Consider the following 15,498-nt stretch of genomic DNA (forward strand, 5'->3'; position numbering starts at 1 on the left):
AGAGAATTGTAAAGGAGAGACCACTTCTTCTCAGGAAAACGTCACCGCCAGCTCGATGGAAACACCTAGGCTCAAGTAAGAAAGGAGGCCTGTTGCTTTAGAAAGTGAGTCATCTTTTCTAGAAATGAATGGTTGTTAGTTTCTACTGTAAAGGCCAGCCTGGAGATGGAGTTTAGATGTGTATGACTAAAAAGAGAATAATAAATGCCCATCCTGGCCTGAAACTGAATTACTGGCTGTTAAGTATACTTCCTTGATCAAATTATGAGTTTTCCAGAGAGAAGAGACTATCTCCCCAAATATGACTGGATTTCGTGTTTGCTGCCATAGGTGGAAAATAGGACCCAAGAGAGGGGCGCCTGGGTGGCGCAGTCGGTTAAGCGTCCGACTTCAGCCAGGTCACGATCTCACGGTCCGTGAGTTCGAGCCCCGCGTCAGGCTCTGGGCTGATGGCTCGGAGCCTGGAGCCTGTTTCCGATTCTGTGTCTCCCTCTCTCTCTGCCCCTCCCCCGTTCATGCTCTGTCTCTCTCTGTCCCAAAAATAAATTAAAAAACGTTGAAAAAAAAAAAATTTTAGAAAATAGGACCCAAGAGAGAATGTGCCGTTGCTAGTTTCCTGATGCGTTAGGACATAAGTTGTCTATTAAGAATTAGCTGAGGGGCACCCGGGTGGCTCAGTTAAGCGTCCGACTTCGGCTCGGGTCACGATCTCGGGGTCCGTGAGTTCGAGCCCCGCGTCGGGCTCTGCGCGGACCGCTCCGAGCCTGGAGCCTGCTTCCGATTCTGGGTCTTTCCATCTCTTGGCCTCTCCCCTGCTCATGCTCTGTGTGTCTCTGTCTCTCAATAATAGATAAACGTTAAACAAATTTTTTTTTTAAAAAGAATTAGCTGACATGCAACAGAGAGGAACACATTTGAATACTTTCTGGGGAGAGGATAGTGTTTATTCATTACTAATCACCAAGGCCTTCAGATTTCTGGCTTTAATTTGGCTTCAATTTGAACCGGTTTTGAAATCCTTCTTGTGACTCTGCAATTAAGCTGCCATTTGCTTCAATGAGCAAAGAAAACTCTCCGGTGCTGTTTTGTCATCCTGCAGGTACTACATCAAAGGCAAGGTGACCCTAAGTGATAGTTATTTTGAAATGAAAAGATTAAGAATAAAGTCTTGTATCTCTTCAGAGTCACCCGAACATACGGCTCCATGTTTCTCTAATAAAAGAGGAATATCCCTTCGATTCTCGTCCTCAAGGGGACGGATATGGAACCCAGTTACATCCGTTCTGAAAGTCAAGACGTTTTCAAGGTATCGAGCATCAGGGGTTGCTTGGTCTTTTATCAAACGAGTGAGCCAAATGCTATTAGACCCATTGCTCTCAAAAGGTTAATTATTATTAAAATGAGGAAGACAGGAGACAACAACGTTGAAGAAAAGCTAAGGATGGAAATAAAGACATTTCCCTTCGCCTGTTTCCTTAATATTCTTCTCCCTTCCTCCTCCCCTCCCACTGAGGCCAGACTGATGATATCCATGGGATCATGTTCTCTTTCTGGTGTAAAGAAACCAAGGCAACATGAGAGTAGCAGTCATTGGCACTAGTTACAAATATGGCCCCTTAACATTTGGCTTTCTTTTAGTTGGTAAAATCTGCCGCACCTCATCACCACTCTGGAGCACAGATTCTCTTCTCCTCCAACCAAAGTCACTATGGTTGGATGCCTCTCTGAATTAAAAGGTTATAGACGTCCTGAGGGAGATGGAATATATAGATATTTAAATCACAGGAAAGCAGGACTGTAAGAAAAAGGCCAAATGCTTGGTTAAAAGACGGTGGGTGACAAACCCCTGCGCTCCATAACATCTTCCTGTATTGTGTTAACTCCTTCAAATTTACTATTGTAATCAGGATTGTTAATCCTAAAAGCAAAGGCTGGAAATCCATGATTTATGTTTCTCAGTAGATTTTCAACAGTGTCACCTTGCAAGCCCGGGTATCTTGGTGTGATTCTTTTGAACAACCTTCAAACATCAGTAAAAGCCCTATGACTGGCATTTAGGAAGCAGCAGCTATGAGGATAATAGACTGGCTTTCAAAAGTTACTCCAAATCAGTGATTTCATTTTGGCACGCGCGACAACGAAAGAAAGAAGAAAGCTACAAGGCTTGTATTTTCTCTTGCCAAAAGGCTCCTGGAACAGTAAGAAAACAAGATTTTGGTAATAACCTCCCCTCTCCATGTGGCTTTCTTACAACAGAGCGTTGTTGGTACTGAGCCACGATAGACGCTCAGACACTTGTATGTGTGTCTTCGGCCAAATTCCGGTACTCACATAAGATTACATCATAAGTGGTTTTTATGGAAATAATCACATCACTGAAAATCACAAGCATTCGGAATAGATTAAAGAACTTATTTTGGAACGGGCTGTTCAGAAATAGAAACCTGGTTTTGGCAAAGTGTAATTTGGCCTTAGTGTATCCTGAAAAGCCAGCGGGATATTTCCGTCCTTCAATGTATGATTTCACGTGCATTCTGAGGTCCCTGGACACAATACAAAAATACCTTTTAAAAGAGAGAAGACCGTGAACCGTAAATAAACGATCTGTACCAAATCTCAAGCGCTCATAAACTATGAGAATAATCTGGCCCTCACAAAGACGTCACCAATCAAAAGAAACACCAAGACTTGGCCTATAATAACATAAAAAGAGTTGGTCGGTTTCTATCGATTCAGTAAGAAGAAAATTAATGGCAACTTTATCACAACGGACATAAAGCTCTTTGACCTAGTTTCATCATTTCCAAAACTTACCCCATTCAAACTTTTAGTTTCCTCTCAAGTTTCAAAGAAGTTTTCATTTCACGCTTGAGGGTTTATAGAAAAACCACCTCATTAGAAGGGGGTCATACTGCCAAGGTTGGCATTGCACAGATCCTGTCCATTGCCTTCACATGAGGTGGGACTGGTGGGCACCCACAGCCAAGGTCAATTAAGGTCTCATGCTTTGGCACAGATACCACGAGAGGAACTCTCTTCAAAATGCTTCACGCGATATTGACATGTTTCAAGGTGTGGATATAGTTTGGAACTGAGATTCTGTTTGTATTAACGAGGCCTTTCGTTTCTACCAACTGTAACAACATGTTATAGCAACCTTAAGCGAAAACTAATGACTGTACTTTGCGGCCTCGAAAACAAACATCTTCCAGAATGACCACCGAGCCCTTCCAAACCCGCGGTCACTCCACCTCCTGGAAATGACGAGCTTTGGTATCCTACGTGAAGTAAGCATGCTCATTTGTTGGCATAGTTTCCTGATTTATCCTAGATCTCTTCCACAGCACGATCGCTTTCGTCCCCGTCTAAGGTCTTCGGGACCCTGCTAATTTGTACAGAGTGTTTTCATTTCAAGGTCTGGGTCTGCCATTAACTTCTGGGACCTTGTTTGAAGGGAGTACGGCAAAATTGTAAACAGTATTCAAATGTCATTCCAGAAAACCTATAATGGGTCTGATACTATTTACACATCGCCCACAGGAGTGAGGAGGGAGATATTAGCTTCACTATTCCAGGGGACCTGGAGGAGGGCAAGATCAGGAAAATCAAAGCGTACAAGTAAAAGAATGACAGTCATATTAAGCACGGTGGCAGCCACTGAATGTGTGGATGAAACGACAGATTAAAAATTGTCCAAACCTTGTCTAAGGAGTTTAACTGCTACCCGTTCTCTAAAGGATTCTTCATGTCTGAAAACATTCGTAACGGTAAACACAATAACGCTCCAGATGATATTTTGCAAATTCACAGAGCCTGAAAAATCGTATGTAATAAGAAAAGGGATGGGGGTGTAAATTTAGTTATGCAACTGTATTTTCCTTAAATCTGAGTATTGTTAAAACAATTTGAAGTAAGTTTCTAACTGCTTGTTTGACTGAATTTAACCAGGTGCTTCTTAAATTTGCTTCTTTTTCTTGCTCAAATCAAAATTGGTTTTTCAGGCTGATGTGCAACTAGAAAAACAGTATAGCATCTGTAACACGAATATTCCATTATATTATATATGTTTAATGTATATCATTATATAATAAACGGTGTAGATCTCTCATATGGATACTGGTTTTATACTTGTAAACACACACTTGTAAGAAAGAAAGAAAGAAAGAAGAACGAGAGAAAACAAGCAAAACACGCGTCCGTCGTGCACAAACCTTCGGGCTCTTGTAAACTCCTTTCTTTTAGAGAAAAGAAAGCAGAAAATATTGTAGTGCATCGTATATAGTAAAGTAATTGTCACTGGTTGAAAGCTTTTGTTTCATCGAAGCATAAGATCAAGTTGGCATCTTCTGTACTAAACCACCAAAAGATTTCGTTTACTCACTGTAAAGGGGTCACCATTTACATCTCCAGATGAGCAAGGGCTGACATCAGAACTCCTACCCAAAGGAGACAGCTTGGATACCACAGTATGGGCAGTAACAAACGTAAATGCTCTAGTCTATTGCTGAAATACAAACGAACACAGAAAAACGTACACTTCTCCTTTTTTGCCGATGAACATGGAGAACTCCATTTGGAAGCGAGGAGAAGGGAGACTCTGAGGCGTAAAGAACTGGTACCAGAACTGTGGGCTCGAGTCAATTTGGAGTACTTTCCTTTACCCACCAAACTTTAAACAGAACCACATGGCAGTGTTTTTTTTCTAGGTCAGAAAGACAGCTGTAAGGGAGAGACCCACCATGTTGCAAAAGGGCAACTTGAAATAGGGACAAAGTCGCTTTTAGAAATCACACCAGAGCCATTTACGCACAAGTGTATGCCAAAGGACAGGGGCACTTTTTGGTCACTTTCGTTGTCGTTCGCCCGGAAACCGCATCACTGGTATCTGATGTGCAGGGGACAGAGGCTGTTTCACAGTAAGTAATTAGCAACATACAGGACACTTCTCAAATGTCCTGGGGTGGGGGTGGGGGTGGGGGAAGGTGCGAATGCTCTTTCTAGACCGACGAGGTACTTTAGAGAGAGATTTGTAGCACGGATTGCGGTGAACACGCTATTGACCTCAGTTTACGTTACGGCAAGTGGACTTTTCCAAACCTGTACTCGAGCTGAAAGGAAAAACAAACTACTCATAGTTTCCTTGAGGCATGCATTTCACGATGGCAAACTAAGTAGATGATGAGCATTCTTCGAGCGCAATGCAGAAGCCGTATGGAGTGGAGGAGGCTTAGAAAATTTGGGACAATCCTCTCACGATTTCATTTTGGAAGCATCATTCCTCAGCCGACTGCTGTTTCAGGAATGCAAGGTGATGGGAACAGACGTGGCCAGATGTTGGCTACAGGAGCAAGCGACTTCAGCAGCCAAAATGGGGCAATGTCAGGACAGCAGCGGAAAACGCTTTGGGCTACGAGAAGCAGGGGGCTGCCCGCGCGCTGTGCCAGGGATGACTGTGTTATACAGCGTCCCATCTGAGCCTGCATAACACAGTCACCGGCGAGCCAGGGGCCTCCTAACCATGTCAGGGGCCGAACAACATACAGCACACCAGGGGGGCAATGCACAGTCAAAGAAAAGAGAGAGAAAGAAAGAAGAACGAGAGAAAACAAGCAAAACACACGTCCGTCGTGCACAAACCTTCGGGCTCTGTGTTTTCTTTGTGGTGTACTTGCTTCAGCGGGCAGCAGAAGATTTCGTGACACTTAGCACGAAAGGGGGACTCTTTTTTCTTTAATTCCGCAGATTGGATGGAATCTTGCCGTAACATAATGTATTCCTGTGTGCCAGGGGGGGCGTCATCCAGAACTGTGGTCACCACATAACAAAATGAACTCAAGTTAGAGCTTCAAGAAAGCAGCGAACGTCTTAAATCACATCTACTCCCAGGGAAGACTAAAGAAACAACATTCCTGAGAAAAGTTGCAAAGAAAACCGTGTAACAGCTTGCTAGTGGCTCTTTTTTAGGGGCTGGCTTGAAAATAACAAAGCCCTGACTCGACTACCCATCCCTCTGTTTCGAGTTCAGATACAACATAGACATTTGCAGGTGATGTCCACCAAATATCAGCGCATTCCTTTATGCTTCCTTCCTCGGAGAACCTGGCTGGCTTCAAGTGCAACATACACCGGGTCGGGCAGAAGATTCGAGGGCGCTGCTTTATTTAACCTTTGATTTGCAAAGAGAACCGGGGCTGTTGCAAATACTCTTCAGACCTTCAGAACCCCTTCACGAACACAAGGGGTTCCAGTTGCGAGCCTGACAACCAACAGTGGATCTGGATCAAAGACCTACCTGGTTGAGGAGCTGGAAGGCCAGGAGCCGGTTCACTAATTTTGGCCTTAGATATACACCAAGCCCCTCTCGGCTCCCCTTTTCTTTCCAGACCCTTTCTGCATTTCCCAAGCCAAGACCGTGAACGTCTAGCGCCCTCTCCCGGAAAAAAAAACACGGGGTCCGCTTTTACGGGGTCTACTGCAGCATTCTCGAGCCCCCAAACCGCCCACCCAAGGGGGTGCAAATTTGATCCGCGTTGGCAGAAACAGGGAACTGACCCCAGAGTGGATTTTTTTTCCTCTTTCACACCCTTCCCAGTGAGGCCATTCCATTTTGCCAGGAGTGAGTCAGTGCCTCTAAAGCTGTGATTAATGGCAGGCTGACTCATTCTACTCCCCCAAATGCATACACTTAGCATGCATTTAGAAGGACCCGTATCACCAGCAAGCTTCCTATCGGGAGAATCATGCTGCGGTGTTTGTAAACTACAAACAGCCTACGGTTGACATTAGGTGGGACCTGAAGCGTCTGTGTTTGGCAAAACGCTCCCGGCTTGTTACCGGCTGGGATTTTAATGACCTTTAAGAACTTACTTTCATGTTCGGGTAAAAATGGTATCAAAACCAACAAAACTGTCAAATTAGCATTATGAGTTTAGAACAAGTTCTTGATAGATGGCTTGTGTGTGGAACTGTTGTCTTCCTTTATAAGTCATTGAATTATGCACGAAGGTGATGAATATTTTAGTCAGCTCTCTTTCTATTTTCCTCTAGCATTCAGCAGCAGTAATCAAAAATATTGTATAGGCACACCCTCACAGTTTTCCTGGCAGAGAGTTCCCTTCATCTACTAGGAATGTGACTATAACTCCATAGAATCTCGTTGTGAAATGCACATCTTTGCTAGCAACAGCTGCTATTCAAAACATTTGCAGCCATTTCCTGCTATGAGCAGATAGTTATGATAATATAGACACTTATCAAATTCCAGCATCACAGCTGAAGACCGATTCTGGTTTTACCACCCAAAATATTTAAAGGAAACCTCCCAAACTTGGAGCCCTTTAAAAAAAGAAACTCCCATGATTATACAGAAGCTGAGAAATTCCATTCTCATGCGCCGTACATGAGAGACGTGTTTTAAGATCAAAAGACAATTGGAGCAGTGAGAAGAAGACAACAACTTTTTGATAATACACGGGGAACTTGTCATTCAGAAGCACTTGATAGACATCAGTATATTGTCTCCCACGATCATGTTTCGGTACCAACAATGACGTCACAAATGGGCATTTCCGGAGATTAATGGCAGACTGAAGCTAATGGCCTTTCGCTGACTCTCCAGCCATCAGCTTTTCCCAGCTGGTCATTAATTCCCAGAAAATGCCTTGCGCTGCCATCATTATTGTTTAATTAGATACAACTGGTTATCTGTAACATACAACAAAATTCTAATAAAAGCGACATGCTGACTGATACAAGAACCAGCCCCCAAATTCATCACGATGGGAAAGCATGAAGGTCACAAAAGTGCAAGATAATTGCTTTCCACAAAATTCTCGCTCTCCTGTTCTTCCTTCAGATTGAATTCAGCAAGTGCAAAAGGTGCCAAGATGAGAGCGTTTAAGGAGCCATGTGAGTAATAACCACAGGCATAGAACATTTCCTTGGAAATTGTGAACATCTGGGAGTTAATGGCTCGGCTTTGGGTCTCAGGCTGTCTCTGCTCAATGCCCCAAACATCAGTCAATTCAGGCAAAACAGAAAAAAAGTCAATCTAGCAAAAGTGACGGTGTACAGGCAACACCTCACACGGGTCTATCAAATCTTTGAACTTGACGATATTCTGCATAAAAAATTAAAACTATTACATCAAATCCATTTATTCCCAGGGCTCCCTCAAGTAGGACAGTGGCTGTATGTGCAATGACAGCAACAGGATGGACAGGGGACTTGCCACAGGACCCCAGCACTAGGGCAGGTGGGCACCTTAACTGTATTTCTCTTAAAAAAGGGGTAAGGATGCAAAGTTTCCACGGAGCATCAGCTCTATGAAAGGGAGAGGAGGCTCGTGAAGAAGCCAGCTCATCAAAACAGGAAAAAAGAATGCGATTCTTCTTTCCTTGGCTTAGTCTAATGTTTTCTGCCATTTTCCCCCTTCTAGTGCATTTCCTTCTTGCACATGACCGCTCTCTTTTGAAAACCACTTCTTCTGTTCATTTGAACCATTTGTCCACATGTATTCAATGACTCCCGCTACCCTCCCCAGTGTTAGATTTATCCAATCTTGGAGGTAGACAGATGACTCCAGTGCTGAGGTAGACAACGGATTTACACAAAGCCTCCTCCAGTTTCAGAAATTCAAGATGGTACGAGCGGCCCCTGGTTGATCTCTGGACCATGAGGTCCGCGCTCTGAGAAAGGTTGCTGAGCCCCATGACCATAGCTACCGAGGGGCGGGCCTCTGCCGGGAAATTGCACACACACAGCCAGTGCCCTTGGCCTTGATCATCCAGCCCACCTACTCGGGAATTCCAAAGTCCCACAGGACTGGCCGAAAGTTGGGAGAAGACGAGCGCACGCACGCAAATCCACACATCCAGACACACAGACACTGGCAGGTGGCATACTCAGACATGGAAGGGACAAGAATAAGTGACCTTAGGGGTGAGATGATAGTTAGGAGCACAATTTATGGAAGAACTAGGGCCTGTCATAAAAGGTGTTCTGTTGACTAACCATTCAGGTGGGCAAGCCTGCATCTAGAATTGGTTTCCCAGCAGCAGGACTGGATTGTCACTAAACCATCCCCACTCTCTATGTCTCTCAGCAATCACCAAGATCAAGGACGGGGGGGAGGGTGCAGGGAGCAGCCACGGCAAGGGAAGGGAGTTTAAGTCTAAGCCTGATGACCTGGCCTAAGCTACTCATGTTCACAGAAATACAGTATTCCCATTTTAAACTAGACATAAAGAAAGCAGCAATCTATATCGAAACTTAGTTATTGATAAAATAAAAAAAAATGATCCCAATGCAATGCACCTTTTAAATATGTTTTTAATCGGAGAGGTTAACATTTATCCCTATGTTGACAAAACATCCAGTGGCTTTACTCCATAACTTTTACCAACAAATACAACTTTGGCTACATGAAACAACTACCCAAATATTTACTAGTATCACAAACACTACAAGGTCATCCTCCATGTTATTCCAAACAAAATCTCTTTAGAGACGATTACATAAGGAAAATAAAACTCAGGAAGGGGAAGTAACTAGACAAGTCGCAGAGTCATTGGAACAGCCCAGCCTACAAGCCAGGATTCCAGTGTGTTTACCAGCAAACCTAAAGTAAGACTGCTTTGTATAACTAGCGATATATTAAGAAGGGATTGGGATCTTTAGTATGACTTAGCTTAAAAGATTACCCCTGTCTCCAACAAATTTTTCTTCCTTTATTCAAAGATGGGAAAGCCGCCAGAGACAGCCTAGGACACTAGACAACGCCACACAGGCACCTGGCCCCCTCACCAGGCCACTGTAATTCACAAGGCTTGCTGGCTTTAAGCTGGAAATCGTTAACAAGCCCTCAATTATTGGATGATGTTGTTGTTTTGCTTTCAAGTGAACTCTTCCCAGAGATGACTCAACATACTTAATTAATGCTACATGATTTTAAATCAAAGCAGATCTGAGATCGCCAGGGCGACAGAAACGAAATGATTGGGGCTACCCATCGAAGCCATTACACGTATGTTAGTGACTCCGACAAGCAAATACATAAAAACCCCCATGAATCAGAAAGCGTGGCCAAATATACACATTAGCAAATGTCCTCACATAATGAGAAAGAAGGTGAGGAGAAAATGGAGTAATTGGAGCCACAGGCTGAGTTAGCTCAGGACCTCCATTTCGCCTTCCAGATAACTATCATGCACTTATCTGTATATGATATTCAAGCTTTACCGCCACAGTGGACACGATCAAGATGGCAGGCTTAAATGTACACGAGTAACTTAAGTAAGTAATTCACTGAATGGATTTGAATACTGACGCAAGAACAACTTAAAATGCTTCTAGAAATTTCAGTTGCCTTCTTGGCAACCTCCCCCGTCTCCATTCAGCCCCCTCAACCGCCATTAGGACTTCCTCCAAACTCTGCTTGTTCAGGCCGATTTGTTCTTTTCCCGGCAGAACGAAATGCCGACTCCCTCTCATCGTGGCTTCCCACCTCCTCAGTTCCATTATTGCCTCTTCGCTTCTTACTCACGCTAGCTGTTCCACGAGTACCCGGGATACGGTAGGCTTTTTCCTGCCTCAAGGCCTTGTCCTTGCCGTTCACTATGACGCCCCCTTTATGTCTTTCAGGGCTCTACCTAAATGTCACCCCTTCGGAGATGTCTTCTCCGCTGCCTTAGGTAGGTCTGTACTTGTCACATCTGCGATTTGTAAATGCCCGTAGGTATGCCTGCGTGTCTGTGTGCATGGATGCGTGTGTCTTGTCTCACTCTCCCCACAAGAAGACAAGCTCTCTGAAGCAGGCACGTTATTTGTCTCATTTATCACTCTATATGGGGGGTCCAGCATAGCGCCTCACTGGTAATACATACGCTTAAGAATTCTCATTAATCAAATGGAGAATGCCCTCTTTCTTCACGCAGGCTTCCCACAAAGCTACGGTAAACAGCTCACTCTAACTCTTGATTTCCGTATTACTTGGTCGGAAATTTATCTTGTCGTGTCTTGGGACAGCTTTTTGGTTATGATCATAGGCTTTTACTGGAAAGGTAGGTTGGTAATTATTTTCTTGAAAAAAAATTTTTTTTAATGTTTATTTATTTTTGAGAGGGAGAGAGACAGAGTGCAGGCGGGGGAGGGGCTGAGAGAGAGGGAGACACAGAATCCGAAGCAGGCTCCGGGCTCCGAGCTGTCAGCCCAGAGCCCGACGCGGGGCTAGAACTCACGGACTGCGAGATCACGACCTGAGCTGAACTCAGATGCTTAACTGACTGAGCCACCCAGGCGCCCCAGAAAATTATTTTCATATATATGTCTTTCCTCCACAACTTACTTGACTGTAAATTCCCAGAGGGCAAGAACCATGTCTTTTGGCATCATCTTTGCTTTCCCTAATGGCCTACGATGCTTTGCACGCATAAGGTCACTGACTCTCTGGGGGACCTGTGGAATGCCACTTTGCCTCTGAGCCTCAACTTTCCCATTTCAAAAATGAGTGGTGTGGACCAGGCCAGAGTTTCTCAACATCGGCACTTGTGTCATTTGCGGCTGGAAAATTCTCTGTGTTGAAAGGCTGTTCTGTGCACCAAAGGATGTTGAGCAGCATCCCTGGCCTCTACCCGCTACATGCCGGTAGCATCCCCCCACCCCCGGCCAAGTGGTGACAACCAAAAAGATCTTCAGATACTGCCAAACATCCCTCCCTAGCGGGATGAAGGCCAAATCAACCTTAGCTGCGAACCGCCGGACATGATGATGGGTAAAGCGCCTCTGGTTTACGAACCTCTTTGTAAAGAGTGAGCGCCAATCCCGGAAGTCCCTTTGTGACCCTTGGAGACGCTCAGCATCCTGCAAGGGTTCGGCACCGGCGGAGCGGAGGGTGCTGTCAGAGGTCCCGCACACCTGCACGGATGCCCACGTTCGATCCCTGCTGCGATGCGAAGCGCACGCGCGCGCGTATGAGCAGGACCGTGCTCCAGCTTTGTGCCACTGCACCGCCCTGCCATGTACCCCGCCGAAGTCCCAGCAGAACTGAAGCGCCTGTCACGCTCACCCAGAAGGCTTGTGAAGACACGGCCGGGGGGGGCCCCTCCCTCAGAGTTTCTGATGGAGGCGGTCTGGGCCGGAGCGTGAGTATCCACCCCCTAACCCGTTCCTACGTGCTGTTGACGCTGCTGGGCGAGGATCACACGTGGAGACTGACAGCCCCAGCTGCTTGGTTGGGCCTCTCCCGGCCATCTCTGCCTGTCTCCATTGTCCCGGGCCCAGTGCAAACGCCATCTAAGCCAGTGGTTCTCGGCGGTGGTTGGCCATTAGCGTGACCTGGGAAACTTTCAAAGACTAAGAAACCCATGGTGCCACACCAGGTCGATTAAGCTAGAATCTCCAGGCTGGGGCCGGAGCACTGGTAGGTCCCCGAGCTCCTCAGCTGGTCCAACTGCACCGTTAGGGTTGGGAACGACTATTTTAAGCCTTTCCGCACTACGCTCAGTGAAAAGTCCTCCCCCCCCCCCCCCCCCGGAAGGAGGTCTCTGGCCCCTGATCGTCTTACTCTTGCCATTTCCTTCCACATCTCAGCCCAGCGTTGCCACATACCTCTGTGTGGGTGGGCTATGCGCTGTGTAAAACTACACGGCATCCCCACACAGCAGCTCCACTCTGGCCTGAGCAACACGGTGGTTTGTCCGTAGCCCTGCCATAGCATGAATCCACCCCTGCCCTGTGTCCTCATTCTTTTTTTAAAAGTATTTATTTTGATAGGGAGGGAGGGAGGGAGGGAGAGAGAGAGAGAGAGAGAGAGAGAGAGAGAGAGAGAGAGAATCCCAAGCAGGTTCCACGCTGTCAGCACAGAGCCTGATGCGGGACTCGATCCCATGAACCCTGAGATCATGACCTGAGCCGAAATCAAGAGTCGGATGCTCAACCGAGCGACCCAGGCGCCCTCATTATTTTTCAATGTGACTACCTCACTAGCCAGTTTTGCTGAATCGAGTCAAACTAAGCTCTATCCTTATTAGCACCCCTCAAGGTCACTGTCTTGGGCTGGTGAGAACATGTGTATCTGGCCTGAATCTAGTCCTTGATGCTCCATCTTGCACCCTGGTCCCTCGTCATCAGCTTCTCTCCTATAGGTTCCTCATCCTCAGGGGCCACACAGCTGTTTCAAACTTTACACATGCTACACTCTCAACCGCAGTGCAGGCTAAGAACAAAATAGTCACAGAACGAAATGGTGCCCAGAATTCATCGGGAGCTTTGTTGCTGATTGGCTAAATATGTTGGTCCTTCTTTCATGACATCGCACAGTTAAGGGACTTGGGCTACACCTCCCAGAAATTGCTTCCTTGCACCCCGTAATTCAGGGGTTCTCCACCCTAGCTGCGGAATTAGAATCACCTGGGTAGCTTTTAGAACATTCTCGCCCCCAGAGATTCTCACTCAATTGGTGTCAGAGTGGGGTACGGGTCTTGGTAGGTAGACCTTGAAACGCTTCTCAGGTGTTTCTCAGGTGCAGCTCGGGTGGCAAAGCAACGTGTCTGATTGAGGGAACAAGAGAAAAATTAAAGGCCCAAGTGCAACCACGATTAACCGCAAAGATGCTTTCCTGAGCAAAGAAGGAAGGGCTGTAAAGAAACTAGGACTTTCAAGTGCTAGACCCCTTAATTAAGTAAGGAATACAAATGGGTCTCTCAAGGAGAAGATTCCAAAAGCCTCAGGGAGTGCAAGAAGGTGTATTGGCAAAGGCCTTACAATCCATCTGTCCCGTTTTCAAACCCTGCCTCTGAGACCGTTAAGTGGTCTCCACAGCGTGACCGTGGGCAAGCCGTGTATCCCCTTTGTTCACCCGCAAAATGGGATGATAGCTGTTCTTAAAGGAGGGCCCTGACCCCACAGCACAGATATCGCATGGGAGCTTGTTAGAAATGCAGGCTCTTAGCCTCGCCGAGTTCAGACCAATGGAATCAGAATCTGTCTTTCCAGAAAATTCTGAGGTGACTGCTGCGCACCTTAAAGTTGGGACGCACCTAGAACAGTGACTGGGACTGAGTACGGGGGCGTTCCCTTCTCTCCTGAGGCCAAACAACTATCTGGGCGGCATTTGTGGGAACCCCGCCACGGGATAAAAGAAAGACTTCTGGACTCGAGAGACCCCTGCCACCCCTACCTACCATGACCTCGGGCACATCAATTTCCCAGCTTTTACAGATGACCTAACCGAATCACGGTGTTCAACTCCTAGCGGGGCTGTTTTAAGAATTAAGAGACGATGTGGGTGGAAGCATCTGGCACAACACCTAGCGCTGGAGAGGTATTCCATACGCGTGAAGTACACTCCCTCAGTGTTACCTGAGGCTGAATCCAAGTTAACGTGAAAGAGCCTTTCCCAAGAACATGTTCACCACAAGTCTTGTGGGCCTCCACAAGGCTTCACGCAACCTTCATTTTGGTTTTCGAACCAAAGTAGGGGGGACGGCCCGCAGGAGAAGAAAAGATGGCCGTGCCGCCCACCGAGTAGTAAATTGACTGCAAATGGTATTTCTGTCAGAATGACACCTGCAATTTCTTGAAGATGTTTCATCGCGACCGGCTCCATCGAAAACTTTTATTTGGCCTCACTCGCTTTGCTTTGAAGGCAGAGTGCTTTTGGCCATAGTGCCTTCGAGACTGAAATTCTAGGCAGCCTTTAAAGATGGCTGCAAGACGGACTCCAGGCATAGCTTTGGCATCAAATTCTGCGTCTCCCTCCGTGCATAAATAGGGCGTCAGTGGCATCATTCAATCAGTGGCCTTTTTTTTCCAGACACAATCAGCTAAGGGGAGGGTTCCCATATAACCCACTGCCTGATGCATGTTTGTTCAGCCAGCCTTGGTGTGTGTGTGTGTGTGTGTGTGTGTGTGTGTGTGTGCGCGCGTGTGTGTGTGCGTGTGTGTCTGAGGCTAGAGACATGCCTTTGCTTTTAATAAAACTTAGTATAGGCACTCCAGTTAGCCTCACAAAATGATGTCATAGCTATTATAGCAACAGTCTGAAACCTCAGCCTTTGATCTTAAGACCTTTCTTGGGCAACGTCATGGGCTAAATTGCTACAGAAATCCTATTTTCTCCTGTCAATCTCTTCCATTTTTCGAGCATTAAATCTCAGAGGACTGAGGTTTCCTCACCAATACACCAGAGAGCACACTCCAGCACTACACCCACGTCCCCCTAGCAAATGTGGTCGTCGACACCATACGTCTTCACATGGCATGCTAAGAGAGTCCCGCACGACTCACTGTCACTATTTCCCTCATATTCCTATTTCACGGTTTGAAGGCTCATCTCTCATCTAAATCTCCTGGCTGTTCCAGGTCTCCCGGGATGTCTTTAGAGCTCAGGAAAACCCACCTTACGGGCTCTGTGACAGCCTGGGATTCCTTGGTCCTAGTGACAGTAGCTGGAAAGCAATATCGTAATGCTGCTTGGAAACGATGACGGGAAGAGTGATG

General features: G+C 46.2%; 1 protein-coding gene across 1 annotated transcript in view; it reads right to left on the minus strand.

Moving 5' to 3' along the window:
- FGF13 (fibroblast growth factor 13) overlaps positions 1–15,498 on the minus strand; it is a 445,977-nt gene that overhangs the window by 177,884 nt on the left and 252,595 nt on the right. Inside the window, exon 2 of the mRNA XM_049644371.1 lies at positions 5,638–5,805. Coding sequence (XP_049500328.1) covers positions 5,638–5,805 — 168 coding nt within the window. The remainder of the gene's footprint in view (positions 1–5,637; positions 5,806–15,498) is intronic.

The sequence above is a fragment of the Panthera uncia genome, chromosome X (genome assembly GCF_023721935.1).
Source record: "Panthera uncia isolate 11264 chromosome X, Puncia_PCG_1.0, whole genome shotgun sequence".
Taxonomy (NCBI): domain Eukaryota; kingdom Metazoa; phylum Chordata; class Mammalia; order Carnivora; family Felidae; genus Panthera; species Panthera uncia.